Raw genomic sequence first — 23468 nt, 5'->3', positions numbered from 1 at the left:
GGTACCTTTAGTTTCCCCAGACTATTTGGCCCTCTTTGTATGTTATCATGCCCCTGTGGGTGTGATAACATGATTTGCAAGAGCCAGTGTCATTACCAGCTCCCTGCAAATTTTTCTCATATGCGTGGCTCTATTACGCAGCATCATTACGCCTCTGAAGCGAGGTATACGCTTCCTGGCTTCAGAGGCGACCTGTGCATGACTGAAAGTGCAGAAGATGCAGTCTTCTAAATCTCTGGTCATTTGCAGTGTGCCTCTGAAGCAGGAAAGGATAGATGCAAAGAGGAATGACTAGTCTAGAGAAAACAACAGTAATACCGCATCAACTAGTCAAAGGACTAATTAGCATAAGAAAAGCAGAGGTTATTATGGATTTAAGTGAATAACATCATAAATAGCTGGTTAGGCAGGGAATTTAGTGATACATAGTTGCTGGGATGGAGGGCATGGGGGACCTGACAGGTTCTCTTTAAGATGTGGTGAGACCACATAGAGAGTTGCATCTTATTTTAATACCCACTGGCAAAAAATCCTTTTTTTAGTAGTAGTAACATGCTACTTATACTAAGCACTCACCAGAGCAAGAAAGACTACCATTCTGGCTAGATCTGCTGTCCACCCATTTATTGCCTTGCTGGCCATGAAAGTAAAACAGATACTGTTTCCGCTTAGGATGAGAAGGCGGGCATCGTTTTCTAGTAGCCATTCAGCAGGAAGCACTGACGATGGAAAAAATAAGTAATGTTAACAATAGAAGTAAAGCTTCAAGTCTGCTGCCATATGGTGATCCAGTTTGTATGAAATTGAAGGCATATGAGGGTACAGCAAGGCCTCATATATTCCTATGGGCGCTGTATTATGGCTTCAAGCAACGTGGAGATTCACAATATAGCCATGTGGGGCCCAAAGATCCATTCACGCTACAAGATTATTGTGAAGCCACCTTGCTAAGAACACTTGTTTCATGGTAATCTTGCAGTCTTAGGCCTCTTTCACACGTCAGTGTCTCCGGTACGTGTACTGACAGTTTTCTCACGTACCGGAGACACTGACACACGTAGACCCATTCAAATGAATGGGTCTATGCACATGTCTCCGTGTTTTCACGGACCGTGTGTCCATGTTGAAAACACGGAGACATGTCCGTTTTTCGCCAGCAGCACGGTCCGCAAAGCGTCCCGCACACGTGCACATGGAGAACAGTGTGCACGTACCACCCGCAGGAGAGACAGCGCTACAGTAAGCGCTGTCCCCGCTGCGTGTGGTGTTGAAGCCGGAATACATTCCTTCTTCCCAGCAGCGTACGCTTTTTTTTCTTTTCCCTTAAAAATAGAGTTTGTGCATCCCCTCCCACCTCCCATCCCCTGTGCGCAAACCCCCCCACCCCCCGCTTGCCAGGAAATACTCACCGACACCCAGCTCCAGCGATGTCTCCTCTCAGCGCCGGCAGCAGGCCCTGTGTGAGCGGTCACATGGTCCCGCTCATTACAGTGAGGAATATGCACATATTCCTCACTGTAATGAGCGGGACCACGTGACCGCTCACACAGGGCCTGCAGCCAGCGGCCGCTGAGAGGAGACATCACAGGAGCTGGGTGAGTATTTATTTCCCGGCAGGCAAGCGGGGGTGGGGGTGGGGTTTGGGGGGTGCACAGGGGATGGGAGGCATTTGGGGATGCACAAACTTTATTTTTAACCCCTTAGTGACAGAGCCAATTTGGTACTTAATGACCGAGCCAATTTTTGCAATTCTGACCACTGTCACTTTATGAGGTTATAACTCTGGAACGCTTCAACGGATCCCGCTGATTCTGAGATTGTTTTTTCGTGACATATTGTACTTCATGTTAGTGGTAACATTTCTTCGATATTACTTGCGATTATTTATGAAAAAAAACGGAAATATGGCGAAAATTTTTAAAATTTTGCAATTTTCAAACTTTGTATTTTTATGCCCTTATATCAGAGAGATATGTCACAAAAAATAGTTAATAAATAACATTTCCCACATGTCTACTTTACATCAGCACAATTTTGGAAACAACATTTTTTTTTGTTAGGGAGTTACAAGGGTTAAAAGTTGACCAGCAATTTCTCATTTTTACAACACCTTTTTTTTTTAGGGACCACATCACATTTGAAGTCATATTTCTATATGATAGAAAATAACCAAGTGTGACACCATTCTAAAAACTACACCCCTCAAGGTTCTCAAAACCACATTCAAGAAGTTTATTAACCCTTTACGTGCTTCACAGGAACTGAAACAATGTGGAAGGAAAAAATGAACATTTACATAACATAGTAACATAGTAACATAGTTAGTAAGGCCGAAAAAAGACATTTGTCCATCCAGTTCAGCCTATATTCCATCATAATAAATCCCCAGATCTACGTCCTTCTACAGAACCTAATAATTGTATGATACAATATTGTTCTGCTCCAGGAAGACATCCAGGCCTCTCTTGAACCCCTCGACTGAGTTCGCCATCACCACCTCCTCAGGCAAGCAATTCCAGATTCTCACTGCCCTAACAGTAAAGAATCCTCTTCTATGTTGGTGGAAAAACCTTCTCTCCTCCAGACGCAAAGAATGCCCCCTTGTGCCCGTCACCTTCCTTGGTATAAACAGATCCTCAGCGAGATATTTGTATTGTCCCCTTATATACTTATACATGGTTATTAGATCGCCCCTCAGTCGTCTTTTTTCTAGACTAAATAATCCTAATTTCGCTAATCTATCTGGGTATTGTAGTTCTCCCATCCCCTTTATTAATTTTGTTGCCCTCCTTTGTACTCTCTCTAGTTCCATTATATCCTTCCTGAGCACCGGTGCCCAAAACTGGACACAGTACTCCATGTGCGGTCTAACTAGGGATTTGTACAGAGGCAGTATAATGCTCTCATCATGTGTATCCAGACCTCTTTTAATGCACCCCATGATCCTGTTTGCCTTGGCAGCTGCTGCCTGGCACTGGCTGCTCCAGGTAAGTTTATCATTAACTAGGATCCCCAAGTCCTTCTCCCTGTCAGATTTACCCAGTGGTTTCCCGTTCAGTGTGTAATGGTGATATTGATTCCCTCTTCCCATGTGTATAACCTTACATTTATCATTGTTAAACCTCATCTGCCACCTTTCAGCCCAAGTTTCCAACTTATCCAGATCCATCTGTAGCAGAATACTATCTTCTCTTGTATTAACTGCTTTACATAGTTTTGTATCATCTGCAAATATCGATATTTTACTGTGTAAACCTTCTACCAGATCATTAATGAATATGTTGAAGAGAACAGGTCCCAATACTGACCCCTGCGGTACCCCACTGGTCACAGCGACCCAGTTAGAGACTATACCATTTATAACCACCCTCTGCTTTCTATCACTAAGCCAGTTACTAACCCATTTACACACATTTTCCCCCAGACCAAGCATTCTCATTTTGTGTACCAACCTCTTGTGCGGCACGGTATCAAACGCTTTGGAAAAATCGAGATATACCACGTCCAATGACTCACCGTGGTCCAGTCTATAGCTTACCTCTTCATAAAAACTGATTAGATTGGTTTGACAGGAGCGATTTCTCATAAACCCATGCTGATATGGAGTTACACAGTTATTCTCATTGAGATAATCCAGAATAACATCCCTCAGAAACCCTTCAAATATTTTACCAACAATAGAGGTTAGACTTACTGGCCTATAATTTCCAGGTTCACTTTTAGAGCCCTTTTTGAATATTGGCACCACATTTGCTATGCGCCAGTCCTGCGGAACAGACCCTGTCGCTATAGAGTCACTAAAAATAAGAAATAATGGTTTATCTATTACATTACTTAGTTCTCTTAGTACTCGTGGGTGTATGCCATCCGGACCCGGAGATTTATCTATTTTAATCTTATTTAGCCGGTTTCGCACCTCTTCTTGGGTTATATTGGTGACTCTTAAGATAGGGTTTTCATTGTTTCTTGGGATTTCACCTAGCATTTCATTTTCCACCGTGAATACCGTGGAGAAGAAGGTGTTTAATATGTTAGCTTTTTCCTCGTCATCTACAACCATTCTTTCCTCACTATTTTTTAAGGGGCCTACATTTTCAGTTTTTATTCTTTTACTATTGATATAGTTGAAGAACAGTTTGGGATTAGTTTTACTCTCCTTAGCAATGTGCTTCTCTGTTTCCTTTTTGGCAGCTTTAATTAGTTTTTTAGATAAAGTATTTTTCTCCCTATAGTTTTTTAGAGCTTCAGTGGTGCCATCCTGCTTTAGTAGTGCAAATGCTTTCTTTTTACTGTTAATTGCCTGTCTTACTTCTTTGTTTAGCCACATTGGGTTTTTCCTATTTCTAGTCCTTTTATTCCCACAAGGTATAAACCGCTTACACTGCCTATTTAGGATGTTCTTAAACATTTTCCATTTATTATCTGTATTCTTATTTCTGAGGATATTGTCCCAGTCTACCAGATTAAGGGCATCTCTAAGCTGTTCAAACTTTGCCTTCCTAAAGTTCAATGTTTTTGTGACTCCCTGACAAGTCCCCCTAGTGAAAGACAGGTGAAACTGTACAATATTGTGGTCGCTATTTCCTAAATGCCCAACCACCTGCAGATTTGTTATTCTGTCAGGTCTATTAGATAGTATTAGGTCTAAAAGTGCTGCTCCTCTGGTTGGATTCTGCACCAATTGTGAAAGATAATTTTTCTTGGTTATTAGCAGAAACCTGTTGCCTTTATGGGTTTCACAGGTTTCTGTTTCCCAGTTAATATCCGGGTAGTTAAAGTCCCCCATAACCAGGACCTCATTATGGGTTGCAGCTTCATCTATCTGCTTTAGAAGTAGACTTTCCATGGTTTCTGTTATATTTGGGGGTTTGTAACAGACCCCAATGAGAATTTTGTTACCATTTTTCCTTCCATGAATTTCAACCCATATGGACTCGACATCCTCATTCCCTTCGCTAATATCCTCCCTTAAAGTGGACTTTAGACAAGACTTTACATAGAGACAAACCCCTCCTCCTCTCCGATTTTTACGATCCTTTCTAAACAGACTGTAACCCTGTAAGTTAACTGCCCAGTCATAGCTTTCATCTAACCATGTCTCGGTTATTCCCACTATGTCAAAGTTACCTGTAGATATTTCTGCTTCTAGTTCTTCCATCTTGTTTGTCAGGCTTCTGGCGTTTGCGAGCATGCAGTTTAGAGGATTTTGTTTTGTTCCAATCTCCTCACTGTGGATTGTTTTAGAAATGTTCTTACCTCCCATCTGAGTATGTTTTCCTGGGTCGTCTTTGTTCGAGTCTAATGTTTTTCTTCCCGTCCCCTCTTCTTCTAGTTTAACGCCCTCCTGATGAGTGTAGCGAGTCTTCTGGCGAATGTGTGTTTCCCAGGTTTGTTGAGGTGTAGTCCGTCTCTGGCGAGGAGTCCATCGTACAAGTAATTCACACCGTGGTCCAGGAATCCGAATCCTTGTTGTCTGCACCATCGTCTTAGCCAGTTGTTTGCATCAAGGATCCTGTTCCATCTCCTGGTGCCATGCCCATCTACTGGAAGGATAGAAGAAAAAACTACCTGTGCATCCAGTTCCTTTACTTTCTTCCCCAACTCTTCAAAGTCCTTGCAGATTGTCGGTAGGTCCTTCCTTGCCGTGTCATTGGTGCCAACATGTATCAGAAGAAATGGGTGGACGTCCTTGGAGCTGAAGAGCTTTGGTATCCTATCGGTCACATCCTTGATCATCGCACCTGGAAGGCAGCATACTTCTCTTGCAGTTATGTCCGGTCTGCAGATGGCTGCTTCTGTGCCTCTCAGTAGTGAGTCTCCCACCACCACCACTCTTCGTTGCTTCTTGGCTGTACTTTTTGCTGTCACTTGTTGCTGTGTGCCCTTTTCTTTTTTGCTTGCTGGTATTGCTTCATTCTTAGGTGTGCCATCTTCATCCTCTACAAAGATTTGATATCGGTTCTTCAGTTGTGTGGTTGGTGATTTCTCCATGGTCTTCTTGCTTCTTTTGGTCACATGCTTCCACTCATCTGCTTTTGGAGGTTCTCTGACACTTTTTGCACCTTCTGTGACCAGTAGAGATGCTTCTGTTCTGTCTAGAAAGTCTTCATTCTCTTTGATGAGTTTCAAAGTTGCTATTCTTTCTTCCAGACCCCGCACCTTTTCTTCTAAAAGGGCCACTAGTCTACACTTCTGACAGGTGAAATTGGATTCTTCTTCTGGTCGATCTGTGAACATGTAGCACATGCTGCAGCTCACCATGTAGGTTGTCACATCTGCCATGTTGCTCCTAGATCCTGCTGACTTGCTGTGTGTTTTCCTTCTTGTGTAATCTACTCAGCCAAGCTCTCTTGCAATAATGTCCTACAGGCAAAAATTCGGCGCGCGGTTTGGTGATGCTTTCGAAGCAGCTGGTCCCGGCTGTACCCAACGATCTTCTTGCTTAGGGAGACTTCGCTTCTCCCAGAAGGCACCTGGAATATGCAAATTAGCCTCCTGAAGCTTGAATCCCTGGTTTGGTGATGCTTTCGAAGCAGCTGGTCCCGGCTGTACCCAACGATCTTCTAGCTTAGGGAGACTTCGCTTCTCCCAGAAGGCACCTGGAATATGCAAATTAGCCTCCTGAAGCTTGAATCCCTGGTTTGGTGATGCTTTTAACATTTAACATTTAACATTTAACTTTTTTTTGCAAACATTTTAATTCAGAACCATTTTTTTTATTTTCACAAGTGTAAAAACAGAAATGTAACCATAAATTTTGTTATGCAATTTCTCCTGAATACGCCAATACCCCATATGTGGGGGTAAACCACTGTTTGGGCGCACCGCAGAACTTGGAAGTGAAGGAGCGCCGTTTGACTTTTTCAATGCAGAATTGGCTGGAATTGAGATCGGACGCCATGTCACGTTTAGAGAGCCCGTGATGTGCCTAAACAGTGGAAACCCCCCACAAGTGACACCATTTTGTAAACTAGACCCCTTAAGGAACTTATCTAGATGTGTGGTGAGCACTTTGAACCCCCAAGAGCCTCACAGAAGTTTATAACGTAGAGCCGTGAAAATAAAAAATCGCATTTGTTTACACAAAACTGATCTTTTCGCCCACAAATTCTTATTTTCACAAGGGTATCAGGAGAAATTAGACCACAAAAGTTGTTGTGCGATTTCTCCTGAATACGTTGATACCCCATATGTGGGGGTAAACCACTGTTCGGGCGCACCGCAGAGCTTGGAAGTGAAGGAGCGCCGTTTTACTTTTTCAATGTAGAATTGGCAGGAATTGAGATTGGACGCGATGTCGCGTTTGGAGAGCCCCTGATGTGCCTAAACAGTGGAAACCCCCCACAAGTGACACCATTTTGGAAACTAGACCCCTTAAGGAACTTAACTAGATGTGTGGTGAGCACTTTGAACCCCCATGTGTTTCACAGAAGTTTATAACGTTGAGCCGTGAAAATAAAAAAATCGCATTTTTTTCTACAAAAATGATTTTTTTGCCCCCAAATTTTTATTTTCACAAGGGTAACAGGAGAAATTAGACCACAAAAGTTGTAGTGCAATTTCTCCTGAGTACGTCGATACCCCATATGTGGGGGTAAACCACTGTTTGGGCGCACTGCAGAGCATGGAAGAGAAGGAGTGCCGTTTTACTTTTTCAATGTAGAATTGTCTGGAATTGAGATTGGACGCCATGTCGCGTTTGGAGAGCCCCTGATGTGCCTAAACAGTGGAAACCCCCCACAAGTGACCCCATTTTGGAAACTAGACCCCCCAAGGAACTTATCTAGATGTGTGGTGAGAACTTTGAATGCCCAAGTGCTTCACAAAAGTTTAGAATGCAGAGTCGTGAAAATAAAAAAATATTTTTTTTCCACAAAAAAGATTTTTTAGCCCCCAAGTTTTTATTTTCACAAAGGTAACAGGAGAAATTGGACCCCCAAAGTTGTTGTCCAATTTATTCCGAGTATGCTGATGCCCCATATGTGGGGGTAAACCACTGTTTGGGCGCACGGCAGAGCTCGGAAGGGAAGGAGCACCATTTGACTTTTTGAGCGCAAAATTGGCTGTTGTGTTTGGAGACCCCCTGATGTAACTAAACAGTGGAAACCCCCTAATTCTAGCTCCAACCCTAACCCCAACACACCCCTAACCCTAATCCCAACCCAATCCATAATCCTAATCACTAACCCTAACGATAATCACAACCCTTAACCCAAAACAACCCTAATGTCAACCCTAACCATAACCCTAATCAAAACCCTAAATCCAACACAACCCTAATCCTAATCTCAACCCTAACCTCAAACCTAGCCCTAATCCCAATACACCCCTAATCACAACCCTAACCTTAACCCTAATCCCAAACCTAACCCTAATCCCAAGCGTAACCCTAATGCCAACCCTAACCCTAATACCAACTCTAATCCTAACCCTAATCCCAAATCTAACCCTAACTTTAGCCCCAACCCTAGCCCTAACTTTAGCCCCAATCCTAACCCTAAAGCTACTTTCACACTTGCATTGTTTGGCATCCGTCGCAATCCGTCGTTTTGGACAAAAAACGGATCCTCCAAATGTGCCCGCAGGATGCGTTTTTTGCCCATAGACTTGTATTGCCGACGGATCGTGATGGATGGCCACACGTCGCATCCGTCATGCACTGGATCAGTTGTGTTTTGGCAGACCGTCGGCACAAAAAACGTTCAATGTAACGCTTTTTTGTATGTCGCGTCCGCCATTTCTGACCGCACATGTGTGGCCGTAGCTCCGCCCCCTCCTCCCCAGGACATAGATTGGGCAGCGGATGCGTTGAAAAACTACATCCGCTGCCCACGTTGTGCACAATTTTCACAACGTGCGTCGGTATGTCGGGCCGACGCATTGCGACGGCCCCGTACCGACGTAAGTGTAAAAGAACCCTAACCCTGAATTTAGCCCCAACCCTAACCCTAGCCTTAGCCCTAACCCTAGCCCTAACCCTAGGCCTAACCCTAGCCCTAGCCCTAACCCTAGCCCTAACCCTAGGCCTAACCCTAGCCCTAACCCTAGCCCTAACCCTAATTTTAGCCCCAACTGCTGTTCTCCTGCCGGCCGGCAGATGGAGACAGATGGCGGGCGCACTGCGCATGCGCCCGCCATTTTCTTTTGCCGGCGGCCAGGAGGAGCAGCAGGAGGACCCAGGGACACAGCTGAGTATGGCAGGGTCCCCGAATCCCCCTATTTCTCTGTCCTCTGATGTGCGATCACATCAGAGGACAGAGAATTACACTTTGACTTTTTTTTTTTTTTTTTTTTGCGGTCGCCGGTAAACAGTTAATTACCGGCGATCGCAAAACAGGGGTCGGTAAAACCGACCCCGATCATGCTCTTTGGGGTCTCGGCTACTCCCGGCAGCCGAGACCCCAAAGATTCTCCCGGGGCCGGCCGGCGGGTGCACTGCGCATGCGCCCGCCATTTTGAAGAAGGCGGCGCCCACCGGGAGCCACGAGGAGCACCGGGGGAGATAGGTGAGTATCGGGGGGCGATCGGGGACCCCCTTTCTCTGTCCTCTGATGTGCGATCACATCGGAGGACAGATAAATTAAAAAGAAATCGCTTTTTTTTTTGCGATCGCCGGTAAACGGTTAATTACCGGCGATCGCAAATGCGGGGTCGGTACAAAACCCCCCGAATCATGTTCTCTGGGGTCTCGGCTACCCCCGGCAGCCGAGACCCCGGAGAAAATCCGACTCTGGGGGGCGCTATTCACTTTTTCCACAGCGCCGTTAGTTAACGGCGCTGTGGTTTAAGTACCCTTAGCGGCCGCCGTTAAAAGGCGTATCGGCGGTCGCTAAGGGGTTAAGGGAAAATAAATAAAAAAACATTGATTTTTCATTCCTTCTCTCCATCGAACGCTGCTGGGGAGAAGGGATGAATACCGGCTTCAGCACCGCACGCAGGGGACAGCGCTTAACTGTAGCGCTGTCTCCTGCACGGTCCGTGTGGTCCTCAGTCGGCACACGGGCAGCACACGGCTGCCGCACGTGTGCCACACTGATGTGCTAGGTGAGCACACGGACACGGATAATTCCGGTACCGATTTCTCCGGTACCGGAATTATCTGGACGTGTGAAAGAGGCTTTAACAAGCTGCTGATCACTAAAAGAACACCCAAACACTGGTTCACTGCATGAAATGATGTTTTGTGCTGCACAAACATGATAAACAGAACTCACACTGCCAAGAACAATGGCATCCTATGTGCACTGAACGATCTTTTACTGATCATTCAGTGCACATCTGAAGCGCAGTCTTCTGGGTAAATATTTACTGATCAATGGTCATTTTGCAAAGCAAAATTGGTTGATTTTGTCAAATCCGTGAATTGACAAGAAAAACTTATCAGAATGTTAGATTTTTGTTACTTTCAAATGGCATTTGCAGATAAACTTTAAAGACATTGGGGCAGATTCATCATTGCTTTTGCACTTTTTTTGTCTAATTCTGTGTATTTTTCACCTGCTTTTCATTTGTGTCATATTAATCCTTTAATTTGCGCCTTCTTTTTTTTACGAGTTCAACTGTTTGCTTTTTTTAATTTGCCATTGTAGTTTAGGCATTCTAGGTGTACTTGGTATATGTGTACTGCCCAATAGCACATTCACACTGTGGCCATTTTACAAAGTTCAAGAAAAAAATCAATCTTAGCCTGTCTCTAGTATTAAAACCTCATCTTGTGTCAGGCAACCTCAATGTGAATAAGGGCAGAGCAGGACAGGGGTCCTAACTGTTCAGCCACCTGTGCATAGCAAGGTTTTAGGCCATGTTCACACGTAGTGGTGTTTACCGAGGATCCGCTGCATTTTTGACGCTGTGGATCTGCAGCAGTATTCCATGCGGTTTACCGTACCATGTAAACCTATGGAAAACCAAATCCGCTGTGCACATGCTGCGGAAAAAAACGCATGGAAACGCAGAGTTGTTTTTTCCGCAGCATGTCAATTCTGTGCGGATCTGCAGCGTTTCTGCACCCATTGACTTGCATTGAGTCGGGCACATCCGCAGCAAAACCGCAGATGTAAAAAAGATCTGCGGTTTAGCTGCAGGTGAAAACGCTGCAGATAGGGATGGGGGAGTATGTGAGCGGAGTGTGGGTGGAGACTGCGTGTCTGTGCGGACTGTCGGGGTCTGTGCGAACTGTCGGGGTCTGTGCGGGCCTGTCGGGTCTGTGCGGGACTGTCTGGGGTCTGTGCGGGACTGTCTGGGGTCTGTGCGGGGGTCTGTGCGGGCCTCTCGGGGGTCTGTGCGGGTCTCTCGGGGGTCTGTGCGGGCCTGCCGGGGGTCTGTGCGGGACTGCCGGGGGTCTATGCTGGCCTCTCAGGGGTCTGTGGGGGTCTGTGCGGGCCTGCTGGGGGTCTGTGCGGGACTGCCAGGGGTCTGTGTGGGGCTCGCGGGGTCTGTGCGGGCCTGCCGGGGGTCTGTGCGGGCTTCTTGGGGGTCTGTGTGGGCCTGCCGGGGGTCTTTGTGTGTGTGTGTGTGCAGGCATCGTCCGATGGGTTATGGCTGCTACAATGACAGTGATTGACACATTAGCCAATGATGGGACAGTAGTAGTCCCATCATCCGGCTAATGTGTTGAGTGTAAAAAAAAGCACAAACATACAACAAACAACATATAACAGAACATACAACATATAACAGAAATATAACATACAACATATATAACAGAACATACAACATATAACATACAACATGTAACAGAACATACAACATATAACACACAACATATAACAGAACATACAACATATAACACACAACATATAACAGAACATACAACATATAACATACAACATATAACAGAACATACAACATATAACATACAACATGTAACAGAACATACAACATATAACACACAACATATAACAGAACAAACAACATATAACATACAATATATAACAGAACATACAACATATAACATATAACCTATAACAGAACATACAACATATAACAGAACATATAATATAACATACAACATATAACTGAACATACAACATATAACTGAACATACAACATACACCAGAACTTATAACATACAACATACACCAGAACATACAACGTATAACATACAAAATATAACAGAACATACAACATATAACAGAACATACAACATATAACAGAACATAAAACATATAACATACAATACATACATTACATACAATACATACATATAGACATACAGTACATATAACAGAGTACATACTCACCATCACCTTGTCACTTTGATCCCCAAAGCCAGTGTCACCTGTAAAAAATATTAAAATAATAAACAAACAACATACTCCCTGATCCGCAGATATCCAATTAAAACGAATGTCCCACGACGATCTCCCTTGGAGAGCAGCAGCATCAGCTGATGCGACCGATCTCCAGGGGCTCCAGGAATACAATGATGGAAGGTATCCTTCCGCACTGTATTCCTCCGCCACTGTAAAAAATAGTCCCTACTCTCACTTGTGGCACTGCTGTGTGAGAAAGTTCCCACGCAGCAATGCCATAAAGTGAGATTCTGAATTCAGGTAACCTCAGTGATGCACTGCAGGAGCCTATGTCTCCTGTCAGTGTATCACTAGAGGTCCTATAGAGCAGGGGTCCCCAACTCCAGTCCTCAAGGCCCACCAACATGTCATGTTTTCAGGATTTCCTTAGTCTTGCCCAGGTAATAATTGCATCACCTGTGCAATGCAAAGGAAATCCTGAAAACATGACCTGTTGGTGGGCCTTGAGGACTGGAGTTGGGGACCTCTGCTATAGAGCAGTGACATCACCCGATGTCACTGTTCTATAGGGGAGATAGTCGTAGGACACTCGTTATTAATTGGATTGCGTCAGACAGGGAGTATACGGTTTATTATTTTTAATTTTTTTAGAGGCGATCGAGTATGGTAAGTATGGTTAAATTAAGAATATTAAAATACTTTTTTCTGACTGTGTCTTTATTTTTTTAACTCTTTCACTTCTCTAGGATTAATAATGGATAGGTGTCTTATTGACACCTCTCTATTATTAACCTGGCTTAATGTCACCTTACAATAGCAAGGTGACATTAACCTCTTATTACCCCATATCTCACCGCTACTCGGGAGTGGGAAGAGAGGGGCTAAGTGCCGGAATTGGCGCATCTCATAGATGCTCCATTTCTGGGGCGGCTGCGGGCTGGTATTTGTAGCCTGGGGGGGGGCAATATCCATGGCCCCTCTCTAGGCTATGAATATCAGCCCGCAGCTGTCTGCGGAGCCTTTCTGGCTATAAAATATAGGGGGATCCCACGTCATTTTTTGGGGGGGTCCCCCTATTTTAACCCCTTCCCGACCTTTGACGCTGCGTATGCGTCATGAAAACCCGTGCCAATCCGACCTGTGACTCATCATATGCGTCATGGCCGGATTGGGCTCCTGCAGGCCGGGTGAAAGGGTTAACTGTAATTTCATCCGGCCTGCAGGGACAGGGGGAGTGGTAGTTTAGCCCAGGGGGGGTGGCTTCACCCCCCCGTGGCTACGATCGCTCTGATTGGCTGTTGAAAGTGAAACTGCCAATCAGAGCGATTTGTAATATTTCACCTAAAAATCTGGTGAAATATTACAATCCAGCCATGGCCGATGCTGCAATATCATCGGCCATGGCTGGAAACACTTTTGTGCCCCCACCCCACCGATCGCCCCCCCAGCCCCCCGATCTGTGGTCCGCTCCCCTCCGTCCTGTGCTCCGCTCCCCCGTCCTCCTGTCCGCTCCCCCCGTGCCCCAATCCCACCCCCGTGCTCCAATCCACCCCCCCTGCACACCGATTCACCCCCCGCACACCGATCCACCCGCCCGCACACCGATCCACCCCCACGCACACCGATCCACCCGCCCGCACACCGATCCACCCGCCCGCACACCGATCCACCCCCCATGCTCCGATCCACCCCCCCGTGCTCCGACGCCCCCCCGTGCCCTGATCTCCCCCCCTTATACTTACCGAGCCTCCCGGGGTCCGTCCGTCTTCTTTCCTGGGCGCCGCCATGTTCCAAAATGGCGGGCGCATGCGCAGTGCGCCCGCCGAATCTGCCGGCCGGCAGATTCGTTCCAATGTGAATTTTGATCACTCTGATAAAACCTATCACAGTGATCAAAATAAAAAAAAACAGTAAATGACCCCCCCTCCCTTTGTCCCCCATAGGTAGGGACAATAATAAAATAAAGAATTTTTTTTTTCCACTAAGGTTGGAGTTAGAACTAGGGTTAGGGGTAGGGGTAGGGTTAGGTTAGGGTTACGGTTAGGGGTAGGGTTAGGGTTTCGGTATGTGCACACGTATTCTGGTCCTCTGCGGATTTTTCCGCAGCGAATTTGATAAATCCGCAGAGCTAAACCGCTGTGGATTTATCGCGGTTTTTCTGCGCATTTCACTGCGGTTTTACAACTGCGATTTTTTATTGGAGCAGTTGTAAAACCGCTGCGGAATCCGCAGAAAGAAGTGACATGCTGCTGAATGTAAACCGCTGCGTTTCCGTGCAGTTTTTCTGCAGCATGTGTACAGCGATTTTTGTTTCCCATAGGTTTACATTGAACTGTAAACTCATGGGAAACTGCTGCGGATCCGCAGCGTTTTCCGCAGCGTGTGCACATACCTTTAGAATTAGGCTATGTGCACACGGTGCGGATTTGGCTGCGGATCCGCAGCGGATTGGCCGCTGCGGATCCGCAGCAGTGTTCCATCAGGTTTACAGTACCATGTAAACATATGGAAAACCAAATCTGCTGTGCCCATGGTGCGGAAAATACCGCGCGGAAACGCTGCGTTGTATTTTCCGCAGCATGTCAATTCTTTGTGCGGATTCTGCAGCGTTTTACACCTGATCCTCAATAGGAATCCGCAGGTGAAATCCGCACAAAAAACACTGGAAATCCGCGGTAAATCCGCAGGTAAAACGTAGTGCCTTTTACCCGCGGATTTTTCAAAAATGGTGCGGAAAAATCTCACACGAATCCGCAACGTGGGCACATAGCCTTAGGGTTGGGTTGGAATTAGGGTTGTGGTTAGGGTTAGGGGTGTGTTGGGGTTAGGGTTGTGGTTAGGGGTGTGTTGGGGTTAGGGTTGTGATTAGGGTTACGGCTACAGTTGGGATAAGGGTTAGGGGTGTGTTGGAGTTAGAATTGAGGGGTTTCCACTGTTTAGGCACATCAGGGGGTCTCCAAACGCAACATGGTGCCACCATTGATTCCAGCCAATCTTTTATTCAAAAAGTCAAATGGTGCTCCCTCCCTTCCGAGCCCCGACGTGTGCCCAAACAGTGGTTTACCCCCACATATGGGGTACCAGCATAGTCAGGACAAACTGCGCAACAATTACTGGGGTCCAATTTCTCCTGTTACCCTTGAGAAAATAAAAAATTACTTGCTAAAACATCATTTTTGAGGATAGAAAAATGATTTTTTATTTTTACGGCTCTGCGTTGTAAACGTCTGTGAAGCACTTGGGGGTTCAAAGTGCTCACCACATATCTAGATAAGTTCCTTGGGGGGTCTAGTTTCCAAAATGGGGTCACTTGTGGGGGGTTTCTACTGTTTAGGCACACCAGGGGCTCTGCAAACGCAACGTGACGCCCGCAGACCATTCCATCAAAGTCTGCATTTCAAAAGTCACTACTTCCCTTCTGAGCCCCGACGTGTGACCAAACAGTGGTTTACCCCCACACATGGGGTATCAGCGTACTCAGGAGAAACTGGACAACAACTTTTGGGGTCCAATTTCTCCTGTAACCCTTGGGAAAATAAAAAATTCTGGGCTAAAAAATTATTTTTGAGGAAAGAAAACGTATTTATTATTTTCACGGCTCTGCGTTATAAACTTCTGTGAAGCACTTGGGGGTTGAAAGTGCTCATCACATATCTAGATAAGTTCCTTTTGGGGTCTAGTTTCCAAAATGGGGTCACTTGTGGGGGGTTTCTACTGTTTAGCCACATCAGGGGCTCTGCAAACGCAACGTGACGCCCGTAGAGCATTCCATCAAAGTCTGCATTTCAAAACTTCACTACTTCACTTCCGAGCCCCGACGTGTGCTCAAACAGTAGTTTACCCCCACATATGGGGTATCACCATACTCAGGAGAAACTGGACAACAAATATTGGGGTCCAATTTCTCTTGTTACCCTTGGGAAAATTAAAAAATTCTGGGCTAAAAAATTATTTTTGAGGAAAGAAAACGTATTTATTATTTTCACTGCTCTGTGTTATAAACTTCTGTGAAACACTTGGGGGTTCAAAGTGCTCACCTCACATCTAGATAAGTTCCTTTCGGGGTCTAGTTTCCAAAATGGGGTCACTTGTGGGGGGTTTCTACTGTTTAGCCACATCAGGGGCTCTGCAAACGCAACGTGACGCCCGTAGAGCATTCCATCAAAGTCTGCATTTCAAAACTTCACTACTTCACTTCCGAGCCCTGGCATGTGCCCAAACAGTAGTTTACCCCCACATATGGGGTATCACCGTACTCAGGAGAAACTAGACAACAAATATTGGGGTCAAATGTCTCCTGTTACCCTTGGGAAAATAAAAAATTGCGGGCTAAAAAATCATTTTTGAGAAAAGAAATTTTTTTTTTTATTTTCATGGCTCTGCGTTATAAACTTCTGTGAAGCACTTGAGGGTTCAAAGTGCTCACCACACATCTAGATTAGTTCCTTTGGGGGTCTAGTTTCCAAAATGGGGTCATTTGTGGGGGATCTCCAATGTTTAGGCACACAGGGGCTCTCCACACGCGACATGGTGTCTGCTAATGATTGGAGCTAATTTTCCATTTAAAAAGCCAAATGGCGTGCCTTCCCTTACGAGCCCTGCCGTGCGCCCAAACAGTGGTTTACCCCCACATATGGGGTATCTACATACTCACGACAAACTGGACAAGAACATTTATGGTCCAATTTCTCCTATTACCGTTGGCAAAATAGGAAATTCCAGGCTAAAAAATAGTTTTTGAAGAAAGAAAAATTATTTTTTATTTTCATGGCTCTGCGTTATAAACTTCTGTGAAGCACCTGGGGGTTTAAAGTGCTCAGTATGCATCTAGATAAGTTCCTTGGGGGGTCTAGTTTCCAAAATGGGGTCACTTGTGGGGGAGCTCCAATGCATAGGCACACAGGGGCTCTCCAAACGCGACATGGTGTCCGCTAATAATTGGAGCTAATTTTCCATTCAAAAAGTCAAAAGGCGCGCCTTCCCTTCCGAGCCCTGCCGTGTGCCCAAACAGTGGTTTACCCCCACATATGAGGTATCAGCATACTCGGGAGAAATTGCCCAACAAATTTTATGATCCATTTTATCCTATTGCCCATGTGAAAATGAAAAAATTGAGGCGAAAATAATTTGTGAAAAAAAAAGTACTTTTTCATTTTTACGGATCAATTTGTGAAGCACCTGAGGGTTTAAAGTGCTCACTAGGCATCTAGATAAGTTCCTTGGGGAGTCCAGTTTCCAAAATGGGGTCACTTGTGGGGGAGCTCCAATGTTTAGGCACACAGGGTCTCTCCAAACGCAACATGGTGTCCGCTAACGATGGAGATCATTTTTCATTCAAAAAGTCAAAGGCGCTCCTTCCCTTCCGAGCCTTACCATGTGCCCAAACAGTGGTTTACCCCCACATGTGAGGTATCGGTGTACTCAGGAGAAATTGCCCAACAAATTTTAGGATCCATTTTATCCTGTTGCCCATGTGAAAATGAAAAAATTGAGGCTAAAAGAATTTTTTTGTGAAAAAAAAGGACTTTTTCATTTTTACGGATCAATTTGTGAAGCACCTGGGGGTTTAAAGTGCTCACTATGCATCTAGATAAGTTCCTTGGGGCGTCTAGTTTCCAAAATGGGGTCACTTGTGGGGGAGCTCCAATTTTTAGGCACACGGGGGCTCTCCAAATGTGACATGGTGTCCGCTAAAGAGTGCAGCCAATTTTTCATTCAAAAAGTCAAATGGCGCTCCTTCCCTTCCAAGCCCTGCCGTGCGCCCAAACAGTGGTTTACCCCCACATATGAGGTATCAGCGTACTCAGGACAAATTGGACAACAACTTTCGTGGTTCAGTTTCTCCTTTTACCATTGGGAAAATAAAAAAATTGTTGCTGAAAGATCATTTTTGTGACTAAAAAGTTAAATGTTCATTTTTTCCTTCCATGTTGCTCCTGCTGCTGTGAAGCACCTGAAGGGTTAATAAACTTCTTGAATGTGGTTTTGTGCACCTTGAGGGGTGCAGTTTTTAGAATGGTGTCACTTTTGGGTATTTTCAGCCATATAGACCCCTCAATCTGACTTCAAATGTGAGGTGGTCCCTAAAAAAAATGGTTTTGTAAATTTCGTTGTAAAAATGAGAAATCACTGGTCAAATTTTAACCCTTATAACTTCCTTGCAAAAAAAATTTTTGTTTCCAAAATTGTGCTGATGTAAAGTATACATGTGGGAAATGTTATTTATTAACTATTTTGTGTCACATAACTCTCTGGTTTAACAGAATAAAAATTCAAAATGTGAAAATTGCGAAATTTTCGCCAAATTTCCGTTTTTATCACAAATAAACACAGAATTTATTGACCTAAATTTACCACTAACATGAAGCCCAATATGTCACGAAAAAACAATCTCAGAACCGCTAGGATCCATTGAAGCGTTCCTGAGTTATTACCTCATAAAGGGACACTGGTCAGAATTGCAAAAAACGGCAAGGTCTTTAAGGTCAAAATAGGCTGGGTCATGAAGGGGTTTCTGGCTACTTTCACACATCAGGTTTTTGCCGTCAGGCACAATCCGGCGAGTTTTGAAAAAAACAGATCCGTGTTTTTTTCCGCCTGATCCGTTTTTTTCTCATAGAGTTATGTTAGCACCGGATTGCGCCTGATGGCCTCACGTTTCATCCGTTTTTTGCCGGATCCGTCAGAAAAGCAGTTTCCAGTGGACGGAGAAAACATACAGAAGAACAGTTTTTCTGTCCGACAAAAAAACGCGCAGCGATGGATTTGGCGAAAAACGTATGAAACTGAGATGTGACATGATGAATCCGGCCTCTGAATCCGGTTTTTCATGCATTTTTTTCCATTGAAATCATGCACATTTTCCATTCTCTCTCTCTCAAAAAAACGGATCAGTTGCATCAGTTTTTCACTATTTGCAACGGATCCGTTTTTTCAAAAATTCACCGGATCCTGCCTGATGGATAGATGTAGATGGATATATGGATAATTAGGCTACTTTCACACATCAGTTTGTTTCCGTCAGGCAGGATCGGGCGAATTTTTGAAAAAACGGATTTATTGCAAATAGTGAAAAACTGACGCAACTGATACGTTTTTTTTTTTTAGAGAGAGAGAACGGAAAATGTGCATGATTTCAAAGGAAAAAATGCATGAGAAACCGGATTCGGAGGCCGGATTCATAATTTCACATCTTAGTTTCATATGTTTTTCGCCGGATCAGTCGCTGGGCGTTCTTTCACCGGACAGTAAAAACTTTCCTCTGTACGTTTTCTCCGTCCACTGGAAACAGTTTTTTTTTTATGGATCCGGCAAAAACCGGATGAAACATGAGGCCATCAGGCGCAATCCGGCGCTATTACAACTCTGTGAGAAAAAAACGGTTCCAGCAAAAAAAAAAAAAACGATTCTTTTTTTCAAAACTCGCCGGATTATGCCTGACGGCAAAAACCTGATGTGTGAAAGTTGCATAACTATCTATCTACATCTATCTATCTATCTATCTATCTATCTGTCTGTCTGTCTGTCTGTCTGTCTGTCTATCTATGTGTGTAATTGAGTGTGGGTTGGACAAATGTAAAAGAGGAGGTTGGACAAGACATCACAAATCTTTTTTTTTGTTCAATAATACATCTTTATTTAGCTTTCAAAAATGCATACAAAACCGCATCAAAACCACTCAAAAAAAACGCATCAAAAACGCACCTGCGTTTTCTGCCAAGAGCTGCGGATTTAGTGCAGAAAAATCCACAGACAAATCTGCAACGTGTGCACATAGCCTCAATACTAGACACAGGCTAGGACCATCCCGATTTGGTACATCTTATAGCAGTGGGATGGCTTTTATGATTTTTTTCTCAAAATAGTGTTAACTAAGTACCCTATGCTATTTACATCTACTATCAATGTTCACTTATTTACGTACTATAGTACTATATGGTATATACTCAATTTGTATTTTCTTGGGATTTGTCTGTAAAATGACAACAGCAATACCAACTTATGCTCTGGCTCATTTCTTGGGTTTTGCTGCATTTTTTTTGTACTGTGTACAAACAGGGGCATGACCCTCCTTTCTGAGCTAGGCATGTATCTATATATAGCTTCTCATGGACAGGTGGCTAAACAGTCGGACCCTGTCTTGCTCTTCACTTATTCACTTTTAGGTCGGCTGACACAACGTAAGGTTTTAATAAAAGAGACTGGCTAGGATCACCTCGATTGGGTACACATTGTAGCAGTGGGATGACTTTTATGTTTTTTTAAAATCAAAATAGCATTAACTATGTACCCAATGTTATTTACATGTACTATTACTGTTTAATTATTTACTTATTATAGGGTATACTGTATGCTCAATTTCTTTTAACTTGTTTTTTTTCTAGAAGTACTTGCCTTATTCATCATTTGCAACAAGGTACTCCAGTTCCCCAGAAGTTACTTTATGCATGCCAAAATATTTTGTGAAATATGCAATGCTTTAGTGCAAAAAAGTCACATATTTTGCAAAATGTCACACGAATTGTGCAAAAAATGAGTTAGACAAAAAAAGACAATTTCTTTTTACTTTGCTCAAAATTCACAAATTGTGAGCATCCATTAGAAAAATTAGGGGCAAGAAAAGTCAATGGAGGACAAGACATGATAAAGTGACTTAAAAAATAGCAAATTATGAATTGCGACCTATATGTAGTGTTCTGTGGAACAGTAAAACAGCCTAACTTTTCTTACGTTATTTTTTTCTCTGTGAAGCCAATATTAATAGGAATAATTGTTATAAAGATTATCCAGTTTATTTTATAATTATATTAATATAATGGTATAATGAGTTTACTCTGTATTGTCAGCATTCATGATTGCCAAAAGATTAATGATATTAGGTATACTGACACTCAAAGATCATAATCGTCAGATCTGATTGTTATTGAGAAATTATAGAGCAGAGGACATCTATCCCCACACAAGCAAGGCCCAAGCAGTGCAAGAAATTAGTAAAATTGATATAGTTCTGTCTTCAGTCTCTGGGATCATTAAATGCTGGAATCCTTGATTGATCATAGTCTGATATTTTAACATAGAAATATAATCCAGTCCTATTATAAAACTTGACTAGCATCTCGATATTATTAGGAGTTATTCACATTTACAATGTTGCCTTTAGCCAAGCCAAAAAAAAAACAAAAAAAAGTATACCATGTTTACTACACTTCTAGAAAATACCCTTTTAGGGTTTATAGACGTTCTAGACATGCTTGCTCAGCTGATGCAGACATTGTAGTGTGACCAGCCCGCTGCAGTGTCCACTGTAGTGGAGGAGACTCGTTCATGCTGCCGTTATAATACCGTATGTGTACATCAGCTATACCATCCACATGTGATACAGAGCATCACTACTAACCTCAGCTTCCAGCACAGAATTGTGCAGCATGCATCATTCACAAGTACACATGCTATTTTGCCTAAATTTGGGGAGGCAGTGGATGACACACAAACATCACCTAATTGAGTGAACCTGTGTATGTTACTATACCTGACAGTTCATCCACCAGACTGATGACATCATCAGCGGTCCACTCTTTGGACACTGTGTCATGTAGCAGTTTAATGGCATCAGCTAGACCCTTAAGACTGTTCTCATCTGCCAGCCCTTCTGTCATCTTCAGCCATGATATATATCCTAAAGACATATAGAGAGCATATTAAATGTAAGCAGCGACCAGATGTCTCAGAAACATGTATATGCTGTTTCTTTGGAAAGTAGGTTATTTTTGTGAAGTACTTTTTAACCACCTCTAGGTGGTGATAAGTGCATTGCTAAGTATGAACCGTAGTTTATAAGCGCCAACATCTTAATAGTCAATGTCAGCCTCATAAGAGCATGTCATATGTCTCACATATTTCTACAGGTACATGTAGCAGTAGTTGCCTTTGAAGGTAAATCTGCTTTTTACCTACAGAAAAAAATACTGCTATTGCCAGTGAATATAGCTGAGGTCTGTTTTTTTTTTTTCCGGCTGCTATTCATAATAGTACTGGATTAACTTTCTGACCCAAAAAGCAGTAGGGACATTTTTACTCTACAATCACCAACATTTAGAAGGTTACGTTTTCTTTCTAGCACAAAAAAAACCCCAAAATTTAGGGTAGTAAGAAAATACAGAAAAAAAAAAAAGAAAAGAAAAGAAAAATTAAGATTGAGTCTGGTGCGACCCCGGCCACTACCTATGTGCGCATAGAACTGTCAATCAACTGGGGAGCAGGGAGAAAAGGGCTGAGACGGCACAGGACCAGTCACGTCTCTTACTATGGTCCCCAGCCTGCTTTTCAAAGTAAGTTTTTAAGTTTTCTCTGAAACAAAGGCATGACTTGCTGCAATCAGGCAGTCAAAATCTGATTCATGCTGCTCATGGTTCGTGCAGCGTGAATTTAGTGACAGGTTCCCTTTTAAAGCCAGTTTAGTAAATCAGAAAATAGTATCAAGTGTAAGTTGCAAGAATATTTCTAATTGCATACTTTAAGGTGCCTTCACACACACAATCTATTTTTTTTATTTAGAAAACACATTTTATAACATTTTTCATAACTGCCATTTTATTTTGCGGCATCTAAATCATTTTTTTGTTCCAATTATAGTCACCTATTTGAAAAACATCAGTAAATTACAGTAGTGCTTAAATAAATCACAGTAGCTGTTGTGTAAAATTGCAAAGTGCTTGTAAAAATAAGCAAGGTATTTGTTATTAAAAATCCTCTCCATTCTCAAGAATGAAGGGATTTTTAATTTTGTGTACAGCTTGTTGCCCAGACTATCGGTCACTTTTGCAGTCTATTATTGATGGCCGGTCTCCTAGGCAAGAAGTGCAGCACTTGCACACTCTTCACGGCCAGTCTCACACGTCCAGATAATTCCGGTACCGGAATTATCCGTGTCCGTGTGCTGGTGCGTTTCTGTCGCACATCAGTGTGGCACACGTGCGGCACGTGTGCCCACTGGGTACCACACGCACCGTGCCAGAGACAGCGCTAAAGTTTAGCGCTGTCCCCTGCATCTGGTGCTGAAGCCCCATTCATATCTTCCCTGCAGCAGCGTTTGCTGTAGAGAAGATATGAATAATTGTGTGTAAAATCAAGATCCAGGTCCCCATCCTCCTCCCACCCCCTGTGCGCCCCCTCCCCGCTGTGATTAAAATACTCACCCGGCTCCCTCGCAGCGTC

At 43.7% G+C, this 23468-nt stretch overlaps 1 protein-coding gene across 1 annotated transcript in view; it reads right to left on the bottom strand.

Annotated features, from left to right (window-relative positions):
* Positions 1 to 23468, bottom strand: part of FBXO47 (F-box protein 47) — a 421223-nt gene that overhangs the window by 23309 nt on the left and 374446 nt on the right. The window contains exons 7-8 of the mRNA XM_069751683.1: positions 21784 to 21930; positions 577 to 719 (exon numbers count right to left, since the gene is read on the bottom strand). Coding sequence (XP_069607784.1) covers positions 577 to 719; positions 21784 to 21930 — 290 coding nt within the window. The remainder of the gene's footprint in view (positions 1 to 576; positions 720 to 21783; positions 21931 to 23468) is intronic.

Source organism: Ranitomeya imitator, chromosome 2 (genome assembly GCF_032444005.1).
Source record: "Ranitomeya imitator isolate aRanImi1 chromosome 2, aRanImi1.pri, whole genome shotgun sequence".
Classification (NCBI taxonomy): Eukaryota; Metazoa; Chordata; class Amphibia; order Anura; family Dendrobatidae; genus Ranitomeya; species Ranitomeya imitator.
Note: the sequence above shows the minus strand (reverse complement) of the source record. Positions and strands in the feature narration are given on the sequence as shown.